This window comes from Homarus americanus, unplaced genomic scaffold (genome assembly GCF_018991925.1).
Source record: "Homarus americanus isolate GMGI-L3 unplaced genomic scaffold, GMGI_Hamer_2.0 scaffold25483, whole genome shotgun sequence".
NCBI classification, from domain to species: Eukaryota; Metazoa; Arthropoda; class Malacostraca; order Decapoda; family Nephropidae; genus Homarus; species Homarus americanus.
In genome coordinates, this window is record NW_024726235.1 from 6,642,383 (window position 1) to 6,667,920 (window position 25,538).

The 25,538-nt window shown below is 45.1% G+C and overlaps 1 protein-coding gene across 1 annotated transcript in view; it reads left to right on the forward strand.

Annotated features, from left to right (window-relative positions):
• The first annotated feature begins 7,519 nt into the window (after window positions 1-7,519).
• LOC121865488 (dnaJ homolog subfamily C member 8-like) overlaps window positions 7,520-25,538 on the forward strand; it is a 110,506-nt gene continuing 92,487 nt past the window's right edge. Inside the window, exons 1-2 of the mRNA XM_042364982.1 lie at window positions 7,520-7,614; window positions 16,543-16,611. Of these exons, the coding sequence (XP_042220916.1) occupies window positions 7,555-7,614; window positions 16,543-16,611 (129 nt within the window). The 5' untranslated portion in view covers window positions 7,520-7,554. The remainder of the gene's footprint in view (window positions 7,615-16,542; window positions 16,612-25,538) is intronic.

The window sequence follows — 25,538 nt, forward strand, 5'->3', positions numbered from 1 at the left end:
GGTGTTGTGAGACGGTGGGAGACAGGTGTAGGCAGTGGGTGCTGGGAGACAGTGGGCAGGGTTTTATCAGACATGTGTGGGCAGGGGTGGGACAGGTGTGGGGTGTTGTGGGAGACAGGTGTAGGCAGGGGTGGGCAGGAGACAGGTGTAGGCAGGGTGTTGTGGAGACAGGTGTGGGGCAGAGACAGGTGTGTAGGCAGGGGTGCTGTGGAGACAGGTGTAGGCCTACAGAGACAGGTGTAGGGCAGGGGTGTTGTGAGACAGGTGTAGGCAGGGGTGTGTGAGACAGGTGTGGGGCAGGGTTTTACTCAGACATGTGTGGGCAGGGTGTCAGGGAGACAGGTGTAGGCAGGGGTGTTGTGAGACAGGTGTAGGTAGGGTGTTATGAGACAGGGTGTAGTAGGTGTTGTGTGACAGGTGGGAATTAGAGACAGGTGTAGGCAGGGTGTTGGGGAGACACAGGTGTGGTGGTGCAGGGTGTTAGAGACAGGTGTAGGAGGGTGTTGTGACAGACAGGGGTGTGGGCAGGGCCTCAGACATGTGTGGGCAGGGTGTGTTGCTGGGACAGGTGTAGGCAGGGGTGTTGGGGAGACAGGTGTAGCAGGGTGTTGTGGAGACCCAGGAGACAGGTTCAGGCAGGGTGTTGTGGAGACACTAGGTAGGGTAAGCTGGGGAGACAGGTGTAGGCTGTGGGGAGACAGTGTAGGGCAGGGGTGTTGTGGGAGACCAGGGGTTAGGTTTGCTAAAACAGATGTGGGCAGGGGTGTGTGTGGGACAGGTGTAGGCAGGTGGTTGTGAGACAGGTGTAGGCAGGTGGGAAAGGGGTGTGGGAGACAGGTGTAGGGGCAGGGGGAGACAGGGTGTAGGCAGGGGTGTTGTGAGACACAGGTGTGTAGGGGTGTTGTGGGAGACAGGCCTTTATCAGACATGGTACAGGAGACAGGTGGGCAGAGACAGGTGTAGGCAGGGTAAAGCCAGGAGACAGGTGTAGGCAGGGGGAGACAGGTGTGCAGGGCTTTACTAGACATGTGTGGGCAGGGGTGTTGTGAGACAGGTGTAGAATGTGAGACAGGTGGGGCAGGGGTGTCAGGAGACAGGTGTGTAAGGGGTGTAGAGACAGGTGTAGGCAGGGGTTGGGTGTAGGAACAGCAGGAGACAGGTGCAGGAAGGGAGTAAGGGGGAGACAGGGGTGGGGCAGGGCTTTATCAGACAGGTGTTAGGTGTCAGAGACAGGTGTGGGGCAGGGTTTTGACAGACAGGTGTGGGGGCAGGGGTTGTGAGACAGGTGTGGGGTAGGGTGTAAGTGTGAGACAAGTGTAGGGAAGGGTGTTGTGGAGACAGGTGGGGCAGGGTTTTACTCAGGTGCAGGGTGTTGCCAGAGTGTGTGGGCAGGGTGTAGGCAGGGTGTTGTGAGACAGGGTGTGGGCAGGGGGCTTACCAGACAGGTGTGGGCAGGGTGTTGTGAGACTGGTGTAGGGTAGGGTGTTGTGAGACAGGTGGCAGGTGTTGTCAAACAGGTGTAGAAGGGCTGTTGTGGTCAGGGGACAGGTGTAGGCAGGTGTTGTGGACAGTGTGGGGCAGGGTAAGGGTTGTGGGAGACAGGTTGTGAGACAGGTGGGCAGAGTTTTATCAGACAGGTGTAGGGGCAGGGTGTTGTGGGAGACAGGTGACAGGGGTGTGTAGGTGGGGAAGGGTTTGTGAGACAGGTGTGGGGCAGAGATTTATCTGAGTCAGGTGTGGGCAGGGTAAGGTTGAGACAGGTGTAGGCAGGGTTTTGGCAGACAGGTGGGCAGGGTGTTGTGAGTCAGGTGGGGCAGGGTGTTGTCAGACAGGTGGTCAGGGACAGGGCTTTTGGGTGTGGGCAGGGTGTTGTGAGACAGGTGGTGGGCAGGTGTTGTGAGACAAGTGTAGGGAAGGGTGTTGACAGAGGTGTTGTGAGACAAGTGTAGCTGGAAGGATGTTGTGAGACAGGTGTGGGCAGGGTTTTATCAGGACAGGTGTGGGCAGGTGTGAGCCAGGAGGGTGGGCAGGGGTCCTTCAGACAAGCTGGGATTGGTCACGCTGCCGCTAACGAGGAGTTACTGGTTCATGACGCGACCTGCCTACTCGTGCGTGGCTGACTGCACCACCCCAGCCTACTCCCCACCACCCCAGCCAACCCCAACCACTCCCTGGCCTACTCCCTTAAACACCCTGGCTTCACCCCCAAAACACCCTGGCCCACCCCACCACCCTTTTGCCTACCCTTACTATCCTGATCTACCCCTACCACCCTGACCTACCCCACCAGCCCAGCGCCTATCCCCACCACCCCAGCTCACCCTCACCACCACCAACCCCAACCACCCCTGGCCTACTTAGCCAACCCCAACCACCCCTGGCCTAACACCCCTTGCCACTCCTTATTATCCTGATCTACTCCCAACCACCCCCCGGCCTACCCCAAACACACTGACCTTCCCCACCATTCTTGCCTACCCCTACTATCCTGACATGCCCCCCCACCACCCCTGGCCCTCAACCTCTTACTATTCCTGCACTTCAGCACCACTCCCCACCACCCTGGCCTACCCCCCACCACCCCCTGACCACCCCGACCTAGCCCCAACCCCTGACCTTCCCCCACCACCCCTGTCCCACTCCCTACTATTCGGCCTGCCACCACCACCTGGTCTGCCCCCACCACCCCAGCCTACCCCCACCACTCCTGACCTGATCCCACCAGCACCCCTGTCCTGCTCCCACTACTCCCACCCTAACCCACTACCACGACCTGACCAAGTAACCCGACCCCCCCCTACCCCACCTACCGACCACTACCCTGGCCTGCTCCTTTCGGACCCTCTGCCTACTTACATATAATTATAAAGACAGACAGAAAGGCAGAAAAAGTGTTATATACTGTTTAGTGAAGGAGGGAGAGGGGGGGCGAGGAGACGGACTGAGCACGAGGGGGGGTGAGACTGACTGAGCATGAGGGGGGGGTGGCAGGTCTCCCCCCACCTCTCTCCATCCATCCACTCATCTCCTTCCTCCCCTCCTCAACAAACCTCCCATTCCCTCCTCTCCAACAAGTTCTCCCCTCTTCCACCCTAACTTCCCTTTCCTTCTCCTACCCCATCTCCCCTCCACCTTTCCCACCCCTGCCTCCCCCCTTCCTCCTCCGTCTCCTTTTTCCTCCCCCCGCCTCCTCTTCCTCCCTGCCTCCTCTTCCTCCCCCGCCTCATCTTCCTCCCCCCTGCCTCCACCTTCCCCACCCCTGCCTTTTCTTCCTCCCCCCCGCCTCCGTCTTCCCACTCCGCCTCCACACCTCCCCACCCAGCCTCCACCTTCTCCCCGCCATCGCCTTCCCCACCCCTGCCTCCGCCTTCTCCCCGTCTCCTTTTAACCCCTGCCTCCACCTGCCCCCACCCCACCCCCACCCCACTCCGCCTCCACTTTCCTCACCCCACCCCGTCTCCCCTCCTCCATCTCCTCTTCCCTGCACCTCACCTCCCCTCCCCTATGTACTAACGAGCACATCAACACTATTGTAGTCTCCCAGCGCATACTGAAACACTGGCGGAATTAATTTTGTAAAATTATCATAAAATTAGATTATAAATGGAAAAATTAACAAAGGAATAAATAGAGAACACACACACACACACACACACACACACACACACACACACACACACACACACACACACGAAATATGATTATCTGAACTTTTGTGTTATGATGGTCAGTATGCAATGGCTATCATGTGGTGGGCAAGTAAATATGTTTTTGGAAAATGTGTGTATGTATTGAGGATACGTTCATTGTTTGTTTGTGGGCCGAAACATTGATGTTTTTAGTCAATATTTTGAACCTCTAAAATGACCCTTAAACACTGGGAGGAGAGGGAAGGAGGGGGGGAGGGTGAGAAACACGCGACTCTCACCACAAACACAATAACCCAAGTAAGTTAACAAAGTGTCGGTAAGGATAATAGTGAGAGGCAGTCATGAAACAAAACTCAGACGATTACGATTACAAGTCAGAGTAGTTGTCCTGTTAGAGTAATTGTGACAATGTGTGGTGAGTGATTCCCCAGATTAAGCAGGTCCAGTATGTAAGGGGGACATTAGGGATAGAGTAGAGGTCAGTGCCGCAGTGTTAGTGAAGCTGATGGTCACGGACACAAGACGGAGGTGGTCTACTAAGTTTTGAGAAGCCTGTGATGTTAGATGCAACGATCCGGTCAACCTAACCTAACCCATCCAACCCAAACTTAACCTAACCTAACCTACCCAACTCAACCTAACTTACCCAACTCAACCTAACCTACCCAGGTCAGCCTAACCTACCCAACCCAACCTAACCTACTCAACCTAACTTACCCAACTCAACCTAACCTACCCAGGTCAGCCTAACCTACCCAACTCAACCTAACTTACCTAACCCAACCCAACCCAACCTAACCTAACCTAACCTAACCAACTTAACCTAACCTAACCTACCCAAGTACTCAAATTACCTTACTCTATCCTCTCATAGCCTAGCTAATTTAACCAAACCTAACCTAACCTAAACTACTTTACCAAAGCCTATCTAACTTACTTAATCTAAGCCAATCTAACCCAGTCTAAACATAACCTAACTTAGTAAAATAAAATATTGCAAACACACTAGGTTGGTTCGTGTTGTGTCTCGTCATTTATGGTGTGCCTCTAGACGACCTGCTAGACAAAGCCTTCCTAAGTGTTGGCCGACCCTGGGGGAACTCGTCTCGTCAACACCACCCCACACTGGACGGACCTGACACATTATGGTGCGGGTTCTGTGTTTCTTTTAACGATCCTATTATCAGATTTGTTCATAAAATACATCTATTTATTTCTTGGATATTTAGAGGTCTTAGTGAAGTTGTAATTAAGGATATTTAAAGAAACAGAATTCGGAGTCCGTGTTTTACCGGTGAGTGATTCATTTCTTGATGAAGCAATAGATACCTTTAGCAGTTATACGTGGCTGATAAATTGTAATTCTGTGAAATTTATTCAGTTTTGGCGTAAAGCTAAAATGATTCAATCCAAGACCAGCCAACTTAGAAAGTACACAATACCTTTCCTGATTTATGACAGGTGTTGTTTGGTAACGGACCTGTGACGACGCCCGTTAATACATTATAACAACAACTAAACTTAAGATACACGAAAACGGCGAACATATAAGTTTTTAAGATTTTTTATAGAATATTTATTGCGTGAATGTATTTTTAGTTAACATCGGAGCTGAAAAAAAATCCTCCGGAAGCAATAAGGAAACATTGACAAAAACCTATCCCAATTAAATAAAAACTACCATAGGGTTGCTGTTAGGTGCAGTTGGTGAATGTTATGTACTGTACTATCATTATGGGTTTGTCCATGTAACCACCGAAGCCATTTTTTTTTCACCGGATTTTATTCTATTATCTACAACAAACTTATCGGTTAAGATCCCGGAAGAAACCCCAGAAGAAAATAACCTGGTGACGACCGTCTCCTGTACTGTACTTTTATTGACCTTTGTTTACCTCACTGTAATATAATATTGTACGACATCGTATTGAAAAATAATCCCCATGTTTCATATTTATTCCCAGACACTTATGTATACATGAGTTTATGTACTCGTATTACCACAAACTAACTGTCCATCACACTTGATAGCATATAAGTAAAATGTTCAGTAAGTCGTGATGCAACAGTTAAGGTGAATATACCATTCATGGGGGAGGTAATGGCGTGTGAACTGTGTGGTAAGGTAGTGGTGATGTAAGGTGAGGCTCACCTCACTTGACGCCACAGTCACCACGCCGTCACGGCCATGATGGACTGGGGAATAATACGACACTAATTTGAAATGTGCTTCAGTACCTTGGTTCGAGCCTTGTGACGTCAGTCGGGTCCAGTGAGTCGAGGGGGAACGACTCTAAATTGCCACCCACGAATAATCGCGAGTTTTATATAATCGAACCCGAGAGCTCCTCTGAATGCAACATAATTCTAGCGTAAATAAAATGAGATCTTTAAAATTCCACAGCACGTAATGACGCGGAGAACTGGTTATAACAACCTACCATAATTGGCCGCCTGTGTTGTGTTGTTGTTGTTGTTGTAGGTGAGTTTTAGCGTGTGACTATAATTAAGGAAGACAGGAAATTAGTAATCAAAGGGTTGTTATAGAATACCTTCAACTAAACTAATGTATCAAAGGAAGACGTGAAAGAAAGAATGGCCATTAAAATTGGAAGCCAAGTTCAGCCCAGTGTTTAGGCCTGGTAGGTGGGGCCATATTACACAGGTTAAGTGTGAGTATTACAATGATCCAGGTGTTAGCTGTGTTGACTCACTGTTGACCTCACTACCTCAACTCCAGCCTCTCTGGTCACGCACCTCCACCGTCTCCCTATCCCATCCATACCTCCCTATCCCACCTCCGTCTCCCTATACCACTCATGCCATCCTATCCCACTTCCGTCTCCCTATCCCAACTCCACCTCCTTATCTCACCCATACTTTCCTATCCCATCCCGCTTCCCTGTCCCACCTCCGTCTTCCTATCCCACCAATACCTTCCTATCCCACCCATACCATCCTATTCCACCTCCACCTGCCTATCCCACCTCCGTCTCCATATCCCACCCATACCTTCCTATCCCACCAATATCTTCCTACCCCACCCATACCATCCTATTCCACCTCCACCTCCTTATCCCACCCATACCTCCCTATCCCACCCACACCTCCGTCTCCCACCCCGCCTCCTAATCACACCCTCACCTCCTCAATTTACAACATATTTTTCATCATCTTCATTACCCGAGCTTGTTATGTATGTGACGAGAGATTGGTATATAAGCCCCTCTGAACCTACAGCAGTTTTAGACTCCCTACAGATCAAGTCATTACAGTACATTTATATTTAGCTTGAGGATTATTTCAGTGATTGTACAAGATAGTCTCCAAAACCTGACAGTGGTTGAGTGAGAGAGAGAGCGAGGTGGTGTGAGAGGTGGTCCAGCCAGCCCTCTCTGTCTCTCCTGCGTGGGGCTGTCTGGCTACACTTGTTTGTTGCGTCTCTTTCTCCCATGGTAAAGTCTTGGTTACCGTGTGTGCTTCGTCTCCTTGCTTTACTGTGCTGATATAGATGGAAATCGATCGTGACAGTGAGGCTTTGCGCACATCTATGGAGTTTTATATATATCTAACAAGTGGTTGTTATTGTTATTGTTGAATTTTGAAAGAGGTTTATTAATTAAATTTATATCGTCCCCTGTAACAAAACGCAGATGAGTAATATAGTATATATGTTATGACAGGTTCACTAACAACGATCACTGGTACCGACTGTAAAGTTATGTGTGTGGGGGTGAAGTACTGTGTGAGGTTGGATTAGATTTTACGGCTACCACTTATCTTCTTTAAATGTATTTTTTTCACCATGTTATAATTGTTTTAATTGGTGTCTGTTAGTTTCTCTTGTGTAGGTTGAGTGTTAGTGTGATGGTAGTTATTGTTTACACGCTGCTGGGGACTCATCATGGCTGCGCCCTCCACGTCCCCACGACCATTCTCAGTATCAACAATTCCACACCATTTGGTAAGTTATTTATACATTAGAATAATATATATATAGCGTATGTAATATTATATATTTACGTTCTACACTTAATGAAATACATTTGCCGGTTTTTAAAGGCTGCTCACACGTCGTGTTTGGGTAACCAGGCGTGATTTTATACCCAAGCTTTTCTGTGTTGGTGAAATTATAGCTGGTGTCTGGTGGTGACCCAGGCTGACCCCAGCTGACTTATTGCCTCATCATATAGTCTCTAACACTAAGTTAAGTAGAGCTGTGTCAGGTGAGGCAGGTTGTCATGTCTGTCCAGGAAAGTAACTCTGCCTTAAATCTTAAACCACTGTCCTCAGAGGGCTAACTAAAGTCTACTCAACAACAGCTACAGCCACCATATGTGTAATTATTGAAACATTTTGTTATAGTTTAATTTTCATATATATATATATATATATATATATATATATATATATATATATATATATATATATATATATATATATATATATATATATATATATATATATATGTATATATATGTATATATATTTATTTATTTATTTATATAAGTGTGCGTGTGTGTTTATAATACAAAGTTATAATTTTTCATCATAATTCTTGGTGTATTAAAGACACACACACACGTCAATGATTACAAATATTCATAAGAACTGTATTGGCATATAAGTTTTAAAGATACTTACACAAAAATAAAACTGAGCAGTTTCGGGTTTATGAGAAATAAAATCTACAAGTAATCTTATTCAATGGTACTTGACATACTTCATGGATAAGTTAACTCGGGGAAAATTACATCAAAGGATTTTCCAGACGTCCCAAAAATACCTGATAAAATCAAATTAGTTTTGTTTACTTAATATTCCCAGAACAACGAGTCCACAGCTGGTGGACGACATGGAGGGAGAACCAAGTATTGTGAGAGACAACTCTGCCGGTCTGTACAGTTGCAAATGAGATGGTAAATTTATATTATATAACCAATGCTTGACCTACCTCAGAGTGTAAGGTACTGTCCAGGGTGATACAGCGTGCGGTGATAAACCAACTGGACGCTCCTCAACGCTTTTAATCCATTTAAGGATCCATTTCATATTTCCATAATATAATGATGAAAGCAATATTCAACAAAATTGCCTTGCAATTGTTGTTTTTACATATATTGATCTTTCTAGTTTCACAATAGAAACATAAACCTCTGATATGAATATTCACCGTGCACACGAAAGTAAGCGATGTATCGCTGAACCTTAAGTATTGAGAATAATAGAAGTTGTTTTGCTTGGTATAGTTGCTTTAGTTAGTTTCGTATTTGAGAGCCCATTTTAACCCGTTTTCTGTGTTACCTCTCGAGCAGCCGCCGTGACACCGTCATCGTCTGGTCCGCCTCTGTCTTGATCGTCCAGCCCAAGCTAGCAGAAAAATGCGGATATATATATTTTACTGCGTGAGATTGTATCTGATGCCAACTCTGGCGAGGTCCACACGGCTGACCTTCCACAATAACCAGCACAATCGTTTATTTTTCTTACTAAGAATATTGTTGGAACATATGTGAGTGGGAGAGAAATACAGGGTTAGTAACCTTTACGAGAGACAGACAGAGACAGAGGTGAGGGGGAGGGTGTGAGAGCAGGAAGGTAGGTAGTAGTTGTAAGAGAAAGCAGGAGAGACCATAACGGGTCATCAGCTGGATGTTAGGAGAGAAAGCGAGAGATAAGACGAGTAGATAAACAGACGTACAGAGAGGCAAGGAGGAGGAGGGCAGTAGCAGTGATAGGGGAGAGCCTCGTGGGCCATAACAGGTCATCAACAAGAGGGTGGAGGCAGGTCTCATCAACGCCATAAACTCGCACACAACCTCCATCATAAACGACCCCCTAAGAGGCTCCTGCATTATAAAGCCGCGGGTCTTAACGGCTACTTTCCACCTTCAACCGAGTCCTTAGTATTGAATGAATATATCCGGAGATAATTTAACATCTCGGATGTCCTTGTGCTCGCCCGCCATCATCCACCTAACGATAGTGGTTTTGCGGGTCACTGGCCCCTCTTCTGACAGGTCCAGTTGGGGAAAGAAGGGAGGGAGTAATGACCGCTCTTCTGTGGTAGGAAGGAACGTGATGAACACTTGCCTGTGGTAGTGACCACTCCTCTCTGTGTGGTAGTGAGGAGGTTGTTGACCATTCTCCTGTGGAAGGAAAGAGGTTAATGACCCCTGTTCTTCGGTGAAAAAAGATTGTGGTTAACTACTGTTCTTATTCTGTGGTGGAAGAAGGTTAATGCCCGCTCCTTTGTGATAAATATACTACCAACATCCTTCCAGCACTACCAACATCCTTCCAGCACTACCAACATCCTTTCAGCACTACCAACATCCTTCCAGCACTACCAACATCATTCCAGCACTACCAACATCCTTCCAGCACTACCAACATCCTTCCAGCACTACCAACATCCTTCCAGCACTACCAACATCCTTCCAGCACTACCAACATCCTTCCAGCACTACCAACATCCTTCCAGCACTACCAACATCATTCCAACACTACCAACATCCTTCCAGTACTACCAACATCCTTCTGTTACTACCAACACCCTTTCAGTACTATCAACATCCTTCCAGCACTACCAACAACCTTCTAGTACTACCAACATCCTTTCAGCACTACCAACATCCTTCTAACACTGCCAATATCCTTCCAGCACTACCAACATCCTTCCAGCATTACCAACATCCTTCTAGTACTACCAACATCCTTTCAGTACTATCAACATCCTTCTAGTACTACCAACCTCCTTCTACTGCTACCAACATCCTTTCAGTACTATCAACATCCTTCTAGTACTACCAACATCCTTCCAGCACTACCAACATCCTTCCAGCAGTACCAAAATCCTTCCAGTACTATCAACATCCTTCTAGTACTACCAACCTCCTTCTAGTACTACCAACATCCTTTCAGTACTATCAACATCCTTCTAGTACTACCAACATCCTTCCAGGACTACCAACATCCTTCCAGCATTACCAACATCCTTCCAGCAGTACCAAAATCCTTCCAGTACTATCAACATCCTTCTCATACTACCAACCTCCTTCCAGCAATACCAACATCCTTCCAGTACTATCAACATCCTTCTAGTACTACCAACATCCTTACAGCACTACCAACATTCTTTCAGCACTACCAACATTCTTTCAGCACTACCAACATCCTCCCAGCACTACCAACATTCTTTCAGCACTACCAACATCCTCCCAGCACTACCAACATCCTTCTAGCAATACCAACATCCTTCCAGCACTACTAACATCCTTCTAGCATTACCAACATCCTTTCAGTACTACCAACATCATCCTTCCAGCACTACCAACATCCTTTGAGGACTACCAACATCCTTCTAGTACTACCAACATCCTTTCAGTACTATCAACATCCTTCCAGAACTAAAATCATCCTTCCAGTACTATCAACATCCATCTAGTACTACCAACATCCTTCTATTACTACCAACATCCTTCTAGTACTACCAACATCCTTCTAGTACTACCAACATCCTTCTAGTACTACCAACATCCTTCTAGTACTACCAACATCATTTCAGTACTATCAACAACCTTCCAGCACTACCAACATCATTCCAGCACTACCAACATCCTTCTAGTACTACCAACATCCTTTCAGTACTATCAACATCCTTCCAGCACTACCAACATCCTTCCAGTACTATCAACATCCGTCTGGTACTACCAACATCATTCTAGTACTACTAACATACTTTCAGCACTACCACCATCCTTACAACACTACCAACATCCTTCCAATACTAAAAACATCCTTCCAACACTACCAACATCTTTCCAGCGCTACCAACATCCTTCCAGTACTATGAACATCCTTCTAGTACTACCAACATCCTTTTAGTACTACCAACATCCTTTCAGTACTACCAACAACCTTCCAGCGCTACCAACATCCTTCTAGTACTACCAACATCCATCCAGTACTATCAACATCCGTCTAGTACTACCAACATCATTCTAGTACTACTAACATTCTTTCAGCACTACCAACATCCTTCTAGTACTACCAACATCCTTGCAGCACTACCAACATCTTTCCAGCACTACCAACATCTTTCCAGCGCTACCAACATCCTTCCAGCACTACCAACATCTTTCCAGCTACCAACATCCTTCCAGCGCTACCAACATCCTTCCAGCACTACCAACATCCTTCCAGCACTACCAACATCCTTCCAGCACTACCAACATCTTTCCAGCGCTACCAACATCCTTCCAGCGCTACCAACATCTTTCCAGCGCTACCAACATCCTTCCAGCACTACCAACATCCTTCTAGTACTACCAACATCCTTCCAGCATACCCAACATCCTTCCAGTACTATCAACATCCTTCTAGTACTACCAACATCATTCTAGCACTACCAAAATTCTTTCAGCACTACCAACATCCTCCCATCCTTCCAGCACTTCCAACATCCTTGTAACATTACCAACATCCTTCTAGCAATACCAACATCCTTCCAGCACTACCAACATCCTTCTCGTACTACCAACATCCTTCCAGTACTATCAACATCCTTTTAGTACTACCAACATCCTTCTAGTACTACCAACATCCTTCCAGCACTACCAACATCCTTGTAACATTACCAACATCCTTCTAGCAATACCAACATCCTTCCAGCACTACCAACATCCTTCTCGTACTACCAACATCCTTCCAGTACTATCAACATCCTTCTAGTACTACCAACATCATTCTAGCACTACCAAAATTCTTTCAGAACTACCAACATCCTTCTCGTACTACCAACATCCTTCCAGTACTATCAACATCCTTTTAGTACTACCAACATCATTCTAGTACTACCAACATCATTCTAGCACTACCAAAATTCTTTCAGCACTACCAACATCCTTCCAGTACTATCAACATCCTTCTAGTACTACCAACATCGGTCTAGCACTACCAAAATTCTTTCAGCACTACCAACATACTTCCATTACTATCAACATCCTTCTAGTACTACCAACATCATTCTAGCACTACCAAAATTCTTTCAGCACTACCAACATCTTTCCAGTACTATCAACATCCTTCTAGTACTACCAACATCCTTCTAGTACTACCAACATCCTTCCAGCACTACCAACATCCTTGTAACATTACCAACATCCTTCTAGCAATACCAACATCCTTCCAGTACTATCAACATCCTTCTAGTACTACCAACATCATTCTAGCACTACCAAAATTCTTCCAGCACTACCAACATCCTTCTCGTACTACCAACATCCTTCCAGCACTACCAACATCCTTCTCGTACTACCAACATCCTTCCAGCACTACCAACATCCTTCTCGTACTACCAACATCCTTCCAGTACTATCAACATCCTTCTAGTACTACCACCATCATTCTAGCACTACCAAAATTCTTTCAGCACCACCAACATCCTTCCAGTACTATCCTTCTAGTACTACCAACATCATTCTAGCACTACCAAAATTCTTTCAGCACTACCAACATCCTCCCAGCAATACCGACATCCTTCCAGCACTACCAGCATCCTTCTCGTACTACCAACATCCTTCCAGTACTATCAACATCCTTCTAGTACTACCAACATCCTCTAGTCAGCACTACCAACATCCTCCCAGCAATACTGACATCCTTCCAGCACTACCAGCATCCTCTCGTACTACCAATCCTTCCAGTACTATCAACATCCTTCTAGTACTACCAACATCCTCTAGTACCGCCAACATCCTTCCAGCACTACCAACATCCTTGTAACATTACCAACATCCTTCCAGCACCACCAACATCCCTCCCAGCAATACTCAACATCCTTCCAGCACTACCAACATCCTCTTCCGTACTACCAACATCCTCCAGTACTACCAACATCCTTCCAGCGCTACCAACAACATCCTTCCAGCACTACCAACATCCTCGTATCATTACCAACATCCTTCCAGTACTACCAAATCATCCTTCCAAAGTACGCCCAACATCCTTCCAGCACTACCAACATCCTTGTATCATTACCAACATCCTTCCAGTACTACCAACATCCTCCAGTACTACCAACATCCTTGTATCATTATTACCAACATCCTTCTAGCAATACCAACATCCTTCCAGTACTACCAACATCCTTCCAGTACTATCAACATCCTTCCAGTACTACCATCTTCATTCTAGCACTACCAACATCCTTCCATCAATATCCCTTCCAGTACTACCAACATCCTTCCAGCACTACCAACAGCATTGTATCATTACCAACATCCTTCTAGCAATACCAACATCCTTCCAGTACTACCAACATCCTTCCAGTACTACCACCAACATCCTTCCAGTACTACCAACGTCCTTCCAGTACTACCAACATCCTTCCAGCACTACCAACATCCTTGTATCATTGCCAACATCCTTCTAGCAATACCAACATCCTTCCAGTACTACCAACATCCTTCCAGTACTACCAACATCCTTCCAGTACTACCAACATCCTTCCAGTACTACCATCATCATTTTAGCACTACCAACATCCTTCCAGTACTACCAACATCCTTCTAGTGTTACCAACAACATTCTAGTACTACCAACATCCTTTCAGCACTACCAACATCCTTCTAGTACTACCAACATCCTTCTAGTACTACCAACACCCTTTCAGTACTACCAACATCCTTCCAGCACTACCAACATCCTTCCAGTACTATAACATCCTCCTATTACTACCAACATCCTTTCAGCACTACCAACATCCTTCCAGTACTATCAACATCCTTCCAGTACTACCATCATCATTCTTGCACTACCAACATCCTTCCAGTACTACCAACATCCTTCCAGTACTACCAACATCCTTCCAGTACTACCAACATCCTTCTCGTACTACCAACATCCTTCTTTTGCTACCAACATCCTTCTATTACTACCAACATCCTTCCAGCACTACCAACATCCTTCCAACACTACAAACATCCTTCCATCACGACCAACATCCTCCAACACTACCAACACCCTTCCACCACTACCAACATCCTTCCAACACTACCACCATCCTTCCAGCACTGCAAACATCCTTCCAACACTACCAAGATCCTTCTAGCACTACCAATATCCTTCCAACACTACCAACATCCTTCCACCACTACCAACATCCTTCCAACACTACCAACATCATTCCAGCACTACCACCATCCTTCCAACACTACCAACATCCTTCCAGTACTATCACCATCCTTCCAACTCTACCAACATCATCCTAGCTTTACAAACATTCCTTCATCACTACCAACATCCTTTCATCATTACCACCGTTATCCTACAACACTCAACACCTCTGCCAACATCACCACGCCCTCCAACACTCAACACCTCTGCCAACATCACCACGCCCTCCAACACTCAACACCTCTGCCAACATCACCACGCCCTCCAACACTCAACACCTCTGCCAACATCACCACGCCCTCCAACACTCAACACTCCTGCTAACACACGACATGCCCTCCAACACTCCAACACCTCTACATCACCACGCCCTCCAACACCAACACCTCTGTTAACATCACCACGCCCTCCAACACTCCAACACCTCCCCAACACTGCCCACGCCCCTCCAACACTCAACACCTCTCAACATCACCACGCCTCCAACACTCAACACCTCTGTTAACATCACTTCCACGCCTCCAACACTCAACAACTCTGCCATCATCACCAGCCCTCCAGCACCTCACCACTCCTGCCAACATCACCTTCCACGCCCTCCAACACTCCAACAACACCTCTGCTAACATCACCACGCCCTCCACCACTCAACACCTCTAACACTCACCACGCCCTCCAGCACTGAACACCTCTACACATCACCTGCCCTCCAGCACTCCAACAACCCTCTACATCACCACGCCCTCCAACACCTGCACACATCACCACGCCTCCAACACTCAACACTCCACATCATCACCCACGCCCTCCAACACCTTCCAACACCTTGCCACTCACCACCCTCCAGCACTACCACCTCTGCCAACATCACCACGCCCTCCAGCACTGAACATCTCTGTTAACATCACCACGCCTTCCAGCACTCAACACCTCTGCCAACATCACTACGCCCTCCAGCACTCAACACCTCTGCCAACATCACCACGCCCTCCAACACTAAACATCGCTGTCAACATCCGGTGGCTGCATGACCTTGCTCTGATGGTCTGCTTGTAAACACCCGAGCTCTTGTTTACTGACCAAATCCTGTTCTCTGCGGTCCTCAGTGATGCTTGTGTAGTGCGGTGTGGGAGAGGGGGGGGTGGTCGTGCTGGATATTATGTAATAATAATAAGGATCTCCTGAAGATTAAGACCCCCGATTTCACTTGATGATTAAAGACCATAAACCTAACCTAACCTAACCTCACCTTACCTAACCTAACCTCACCTAACCTAACCTCACCTTACCTAACCTAACCTTACCTTACCTTACCTTACCTTACCTTACCTCCAGGTAGCATTGGAGTGTTTAATCATCAGGTGGAATAAGTGGGTGCTCGAAACCTTCATGAAACCCATAAAATCTACATAAAATCAGGATATTATGTAATAATAATAATAATAATAATAACAATAATAATAATAATAATAATAATAATAATAATAAGTGGGTACATATACCATTGTATCCCAAAGTACAAAAATTTAAGTAAATCACCAAAGACATGACAATACGGCATATCCTTGGACGTGAGTGTAGTACTGTACATGTTGTATGGTAAAGATGTGACAGTGAATAAAACGTCGTGGGAATTATCACTGGTTCACATGGGGACGTAATACACAGCGTTTATTTCTTGTTATGTGCTTAATCGCCATGTTTACTTTCGCAGCTTGTTCCCTGCGTGCCAGCCGGAAGACGAGTTACGGCCTCTAAGAGCGGAGGATCTTTCCATCTTGCGGTGAGTACAAACTACTTAATTGTATATTATACTGTAATAAAATAACAGTGTGTGTGTGGTGGCGCTCGACGTGGGAGGCCAGTCAGTGGTGGCGGGCAGCAGCTACACCACCACCACCCACCCACCGCCGGGATATACCAAGTTAACCGTGAAATCGGGTTATCCGTGATCATGGCCCGTCTTTCAATCACGGATAACTGGGTGAGTCCTGTAAAGAACTTTTGAGTGACGGAAGTTAAGTGTTTGAATGAAAGTTATGGAGAGTTACAGGAGGTGTCGGTGATGAGGGCTAGGTGAGCGCTGCTCTACCAAACCCGTGCATTAGTCTTTCACCTGGCGCCTGTAAGTGTAATGTTTGGTGACCACTCTGGTAACTTGTATCATCATTTAGCTACTAAATAAATTCCGTTCTGTAGCCTTTACATCCTTTTAGTCTGTTGTTGTGTGAGACTTGGACGATATACAGGTGCCACACTGTACAGTATGTAGTCACAGTTGGTACAGTATATACCAACTGTGACCTTATATACCACATGCTGCACGTACAGTGTGACTAATTTATCACTTGAGAACCTCTACTGTACATTGTTCTAGCTATCCTATACTAGTCAGGTGTTTAACACAGTCAGTCCATCTAGTATTAAGTTGGTATTTCTCCCATGGCTCGAGGGGTTGGAAACCATATTTACTGATTTGATCTCTTTAAGTTCTACAAGGGTTTCATAAATATACTGTATACCAGTGACTAATGAAAACAGGATCTACAAATTTTATGGAGTCGGATACATCCTGGGAAGTTAATTAGTTATTATCAGAAAAAATACCTGGTGCCAGTCGGGTGCCCTGTGGCACTACATGAGTAACGTAGTCTCCAGTTGACAACACATTCGAATACTTGACCTTATGGCGGCGATCTGAGAGAAAATTTGAATGATAGGGAGTTATGATGGGCGACACCCCAGTAAATACAGTAACTGACGGCCGATGATATTATGCACATAATCGAATATTTTTTTTATACTCAGTGAGGAACATGGCGGTGACGTGATTCACTGCCTCTACAGGTTTCGTCTAAGATGTAGATAAGGCAGTGTACCATTAAACATTCTCTCGTGTTGCCGTACTAGAAGCTGTCAAACTTTGTTTGATATCGTGGAATATTCAACTATAGCTTGGTGTATCAGTCTGAGTAATTCTTGAAGATGGACTCATGGGCGGTGTTCTGAAAAACTGAAATCTTAAAAAAAAATAAATAAAATTATGAGTATTCTCTTCATCACCTTTTTGTCAAATATTTCCTAATAAATGTAAGAGAACTACAACATTTTCTGGAGGAGGTTTTAACGCTCCTCAACATATTTTTTTTTTTAATTTAGCAACGTTATTGACAAAGCTTGGAGTACAGTTTGCCTATTCTGAGTAATTCAGTCAGGTCTTGACATTGAGGGTGCGATCAGTTCTCACTGCCATGCAGGACAGAGATTCAAACACAAAGAGGATAATAGTACAGGTCATATTCATTAATAGTATAGGTAATTTTCATGAGAAGGCTATCACTGTTCACTACCACACAGGACAGTGGTTCATATACAGTATAAGTCATATTCTAATTGAGGACTAATCAGTGTGGGCTTGCAAATTTAGGATACACCGCAAGAATGTCCTCAAGCACCCCTGATTCATTGTAGTAATTACAAAGTTCATGATACAATAAGCCAGGTTGCCAGAAGTCTTTGACAGTGTCAAATTCAATAATATAGTGTTCAAGTGTATGCTTTAAAGGTTTATCACAAAGTTTACATGTTGAGTGTTCCGGTATGGGTACAGCGTCACTAACCTGCCAGATGTGTCTGTATCCTAGCCTAATTCTGGCCACGACTACTTCACATTGTCTGGTTGTGTCCTTATGCTGGCCATACCGGTAGCTCTTGTCACAAAGTTTGTCATATTTACTAATGCTACAACGTCAGGTCTCTTCATTGCTCAATTCTTCTAGATCAGAGTTCATGATTTTGATTTGTATGTTTTTAAGTACAGCATTGGACATGCCAAGGTCCTGGTCTACATTTTCTTTCTTAATGCCTCATTGGCCAGTTTATCAACACGGTCATGACTCCTAATTCCATCACGGGAGGAATTCACAGAAATTCAAAACGAAAGTTGTTCTCCCTAGCAGTTATGGATAGATTTAGAACCATTATCAGAATGTGTCACAACTCTCTCAACTAAGATGATAGATGCAAAAAAGGCGGAATAGATAGAAAATAGCAGAATATTTAGTAAAGAAAACAAATTAGATAGAATAGATAGAAAAAACTAGTACATAAGACTATCAAACGAAAACATATGTATTTATTTTTAATTTTTCCTTCATTAACGTGTTATCTGATTCTCTCAATTTTACAACGTGGATATATCTTCTCGTTCATATGACTAATAATGGCAACAGCACTTACAGGTCTCTAGGGTCAAGTCGAATGCTGTTGACGTCGGCAGTGAAAATATAAAAACAGTGCTGGAACACCTAAAAATCAGCGAGGCATATCTTTGAGCCTTTGAAAACAGACGAGAACAGTTAGAGAAAAATATTATAAATAGCTTTAGTTAGATTATTGATAATTTCTGACAAGTTTTCTATTCTTGTTTCATCAACTTTCAATTGTTTACACACAGTGGGATAGGCCTATGTGGTTATCCTCGCGTGATTTCTTACCCATACCTATATCCGACGTCTACAACAAATGGATGTCTTGCTAAATTATGGTGTTACTGTACTATCTTTTATGTGTACTTATAGCCTATATACAGTCACGCCACTGAGACACTGAGATATTAGTTTGCTGGAAGTATACACAAATACATGCGTGAAGTCTGTGTACTGTAGCGTGGTTAAGCTGCTGGGTATACACAGCTTGAGTGTCAGTCATAGCTATTTAGTCTATGTATCTGCAACCTCTGATACATTGCTCTCTACCATGACCTGAGCGCACTTTATACTGTCTCCGTAAATCAGGGTCACCCCACGTCCTCGTACAGGTATAGCACAGTACTTAGTATTATTCCTACAGACTTTTTTTCTGTGCAAACTAAAATATAAGCGGTTTAGACACGTGCATTTTTCTTGGTGATTGGTGCATGGCCTTGTTACAGTTTGAGGCACGAACGAAAAAAACAGCTAATTTGTCCACAGTTCAGCCGATTTTTTGTAAAAAAAATTATGTATGGATGACAATATTTATAGTTAACATGAATAGTATAAATTATCAGGAATATCGGGTTTAATCTGCTATAAATGTGGCTCCGTTATCTCCACCAGGGGGGTCGGGTTTCGGTACAGTAAATTAGACTTGACCTACAGTAGTATAGGAAGAGACCGTCGGGTAATCAACACTCGTTCCTGTCTTGCCTCATGATGGATCACTGATGAAGGAAGATCTCAAATTTATCAGAAAAATTTACACCGTTGTAAAGTTCCCATACAAATTGGGTTAATTACAATTTTTGCTCAGTGAACAATTGGGAAATATCTTTACTCCTTAGTGAACAGTCAAGAAAAAACTATTAACCAATGGACAAACGGAAAAAATAGTGCCTGTTGGTGATTTTTTTTTAACATTTGTTGCTTGGCAACTTTTATTATCACGGTGAACAACAAGGACACTTATGTGCTGCCTAGCAATCCAGAAATACATTTATTGTCCAGTGAACAATCCGATAACTGCAAAATGCATTTCAGCGACTGTTCACAAACGTGAATGGTGTTCCAGCGAGCGTTATAATCAGAGTGTGCACTTGTGTGTGGGATGAGGGAGCGAGCTGTGATGGAGTGCTGCCGGCCGTCCAAGGTGACTCCACCACCACCACCCACCGTCTCTGGGGGTCGCGCACAACACAGGTCAGGTTTGACACCTCCTCCCTCACCATTTATTATTTCTCAGTCCGATTGCCATCTGAAGTGGGAGGGGGGCCATTAGAAGAGCGAGCCAGATGTAATACGCTGGTTTTATTTAACATTATGGGTCAACCGCCATCTACTGTATAGGGGCCTTGTGAGAACTAAGATCCGATATCATGTATGAATGAACGTTAGAAGTCTCGATTATTTACTGTCGCTGGAGGCTGTGTGAAGACCGTCATCGATGGATATACTGTATATTCTTCTAAAACTCTTGAGTCAAGTGGCGAGTACAGTTTTACCTTCATGTTGGTCCCTGCACATGTGTAACGGCCAAGCCCTGGCTGAAAATGTATGAATGTACCCGACTGTTTGACTTAAACTAAAGTTCAACTCCAAAAATAACATCAGAATTATATCAAGACTCTATCTTAACGAGATGAGTTCATCGAGCACTAATTAGGGGACAAGATTAAGGTACAAAGGTCATTTATACTCCTAACTGGTAATTAGTGAACTTATCTAATTAAGGAAGAGTCTCAGTATAAGTCTGATAATATTCTTGGCTGATATCTTTGTGTTTTTACGTCTTCAGTTACGAGGAATGTTTATCGTAAGAACCTTGTTAACTCGGCCATTACGGTTGGACCTGGACACAAGTAATCGACAAATTTAACCTCTAGGTCTGACGAAATTCAAAGGGCAGTCCCTGAAGGTCGGACTCTGGCGATAATCGGGTGACATATCCTTGCCTTTTTTCACGATACGACCGGTTCATCTGGCCAGGTCACACCTCAGTGGTGACAGATTGCTGGTGACCTCGCCCAAACTGGTGACCTCGACTAGACTGGTGGCCTCGACCAGTCTGGTGACCTCGACTAGGCTCGTGACGTCGATCATGAATGGTGACCTTGACTTTATTTACAACGTTGACTATGAACGGTGACCTCGACCATACTGGTAACCTCGACCATACTGGTAACCTCGACCATACTGGTAACCTCGACCATACTGGTAACCTCGACCATACTGGTAACCTCGACCATACTGGTAACCTCGACCATACTGGTAACCTCGACCATACTGGTAACCTCGACCATAGTGGTAACCTCGACCATACTGGTAACCTCGACCATACTGGTAACCTCGACCATACTGGTAACCTCGACCATACTGGTAACCTCGACCATACTGGTAACCTCGACCATACTGGTAACCTCGACCATACTGGTAACCTCGACCATACTGGTAACCTCGACCATACTGGTAACCTCGACTGGACTGGTGACCTCGACTGGACTGGTGACCTCGAGTGCGGGTGTAGGGTGAGGCTGGACCACTTTGGCGCACCTTGACTCAAATTGTTTATGCTAATGAGTGATCTTAATTACCACGAGCCTTGTGTTCGCGGCTTTGTTCTACTGTTGATTGTTTCACAGTGAGATGAACAATACATTATGGGAAATGAGTGAGATTAATGAAAAATATAAACTCGCACACGGAAGTATACAGGAAAAAACGGACAATTATGCACACACGTACACGCCTGTGAATATACTGTACACGTACGTATGTATGAGCATTAATACATATCTATGAATATATATGTATGTATCTCTGAACATAGGCACCTACACATTAATATACATATGTACACATATATGAATATACGCACATACACAGTCGTACATTATACGTACGTGCATACACAGCTATGAACATACACACCTACACGCTTATAATCATGAGTGATCATGAACACACCCAAACACCGCTGGATATCCAAAGTTACACACATACATATGAATATAATCACGTACACACCTACGAATATGTACAAAAACACACCTGTAAATATCCACACTTACACAGCTGTGAATATCCACACTTACACAGCTGTTAACATTCATAAGTACACACCTATTAATTTAAACACGTACATAGACGCAGCTATGAACACTCAGGGGTACACAGCTTTGAACACACACACGCACACACACACACACACACACACACACACACACACACACACACACACACACACACACACACACACACACACCCCGAGATAATTATTTGGAAACCCCAAACCACTAACGTTGTTCAGGGGCGGAATTACCTCTTCAGTAATAGTCGCCTCTCTAAGTAGAATCATGAATAAGTAGATCCTTAAATGAGTGAATAAGTAAGTAAGTGGTGTGGCGGGTGTCTAGAACATGTTCTGAACTAGTGGAGAGTATCCATGACGTCACTATTAGGGGGTTGGGGAGAGGGGTAGGGAGGGATGGTTATCGTGTGAGCCATCAGAGGGCGCGGTGACTGGTGTACCGTGACAGTCACAGTCACCCGGCACACTACAACCTTTTATTCTCTCTCTCTCTCTCTCTCTCTCTCTCTCTCTCTCTCTCTCTCTCTCTCTCCATAAATAATATCATTGTGGGAGCTGTGACAAGATGCAAATTTAGCTGACAACCTGCTAAGTTAAGGTTAATTCGAAGTGTAAAGAGTTCAAAAAAATTCAAACCACCATTCTTCATGGCTTAAGCCATCTTCCTCAAAGGGTTAAATCATTATTCCGTAAGGGTTAAATTACCGTCTTAATAAAAGTGAGATGAGCAACATGTTTACATTAGTTTTACATCTGAGTACGTAAGATATTTATTGCTGTTGGAAGACGTCGCCTTTGCCAGGAGGGAGTTCATCCTAACACCCATGGTCGCGGTGAAGAGGTTCCATAACCTGGCCACCCAGGCAGTGAAGGTCTTCTGGTGCTGGCTGGCACGTGGCTTGGGTACCTCCACTAACAGCTGATATGAGAACACCGTTTTCGTATTCTGCGGTACAGCCCGTGTTGGGAGACGTAGTAGACTGGCCAAGTGAGACACCTGCTGGACCTGGGCTTTGTGGAAGGCAGTCAAGGCCGCCACGTCTCTCCAGTGCTCCAGAGAGTCCAGGTGGGGAGGGGTTGGGGGACCTGCAGCCAATCCCAGAAATCGTCTTTAAATTCTCAACAACTTTGTGGAATGGGTCAGGGCGTTCGACAGCCAGGTCAGACCAGAATACTCCAGGTACGGTCAAACTCATGCTTTATACAACATCGCGACCCTTGCTGGTCGAGGAAGCGAGCCATCTGGCAGAGAATTGAGACCCTAAGTGAGGCTATTCGGTTGAAGTTGTCAATGTGCCCATTAAATCTCATCTCTCTATCAATGTCCCTTCCCAAGATTGAGATGGGGTTAAGAAGTGGGGTGGCTACGCCACAGAGGTGAATTCTGTCCATCATTGCAACTATTGCTGCAGGGGAGCGATATATTAACCGCCTGTTTAGGGTGACACCCGTGGTAGTTGTCGGTGCAGGGCATATATCAGAATATTGCAGAGGAACGGGCCAAGGACGGATCCCTGAGGAATTGACGCTTATATTAGGTATTCGTGGGAGGTCTCTCTGTTTACGACTGCGCTGTCCTCCCTTGTAGGTAGTCCTCGAGAAGCACTGGCATGTCCCCATGGATGTCTATGGAGCTCAGCTTATTCAGAAGTGTCCTGTGACAGACGGTGTCAAAGTCTCCCGTGATGTCCAGCGCCATCACGAGAGTATCTGATCTGTCGTCCAAAGTATCCTGCCACTCCTTCGAAAGGAGGAGGAAAAGGTCAGCAGCTAATCGTGATGGCCGGAAACTAAACTGCTTGCTGGACAGAAGGTTGTGTCTGTCGAGTTGGTCAGAGATTTCATCAGCAAGCAGTCTCCAAAAATTTGCTGACTGTGGAAAACAGGGAGATATGGCAGTAGTTTTTGGGATTCGACCTTGACCGCTTTTTGTGAGTACGGACTACTCGCGTCTACATCCCGGCGGTGAGCCCGATGATTTCCTCTGTACAGGTGAGCAAACCTGCATCTATACCACCTGCCTTTCTAACATTGTTGTCTTGCAATAGTTTCTTTACTTTTTCTTGGTGAACTGGTGTGTTTGTCGGTCGCTCATCACACAGCGATGAAAACTAAGGACGGTCCTGCCGAGATCAAGGACAGTTATCTCTCTCTCTCTCTACCATTACTCTTAATAATACGTTACCGTGTGTACTGGTGTTACAGAAGGTAGTGGTAATAGTGGTGGTGGTAGTACATAGGGTAGTGGTAGTAGTGGTGGTAGTACAGGGGGTAGTGGTAGTAGTGGTGGTAGTTCATGGGGTAGTGGTAGTAGTGGTGGTAGTACAGGGGGTAGTGGCAGCAGTGATGGTAGTTCATGGGGTAGTGGTAGTAGAGGTGGTAGTACAGGGGATAGTGGTAGGGGTGGTAGTACAGGGGGTAGTAGTGGCAGCAGTGGTGGTAGTACAAGGGGTAGTGGCAGCAGTGGTGGTAGTTCATGGGGTAGTGGTAGTAGTGGTAGGGGTGGTGACTGATTTTTTATTTTGCCGCTTACAGCGGCTACTTTATTGTGCACCCCACACTCATCCTGCGAGCGGTAGCGCAAAAGGATTACAGAGTAGAGTTTACAACGGGTCATAATAATTAACCCCCGTTGTCAGGATATTATGGCACTGAATGTTACACAGTATTTCAATTACATTATTTGTTTAGTTTTATACATAAAGGGTAACTTATTCACAAATGCGTGACTACAGGCGTGTGAGGCAGTATGTCTGGCCTCACACTTTGTTATTCACATTTACGTGAGAGGTATTCAAGCACATTGCGTATTTGGTTCTGTACATGAGAACTGATATAGTTACTAAGTGCAAAAGAGTGGATACAATCTTAATATGTCGGCTATCTTGCCATTAGAGATGAAGTGTTGTGCCATTTCACACACAGTGTGCTTGGACCTGTCCCTAAAAGGTTCTATCTTCACACAGTCGAGGACGTAGTGTTCAAGTGTGTGGCCCTTATGTGTGGCCACACACTTTATTAATTTTGTTTACATCTGCTTGAGGAACTGCCAAAGGTACTTATATCCTAACCTTAATCTAGCGGTTACAACATCTTGTAATCTAGTGATCTTGTTGCTTGCTCCATATACATGTTTCACTCGAT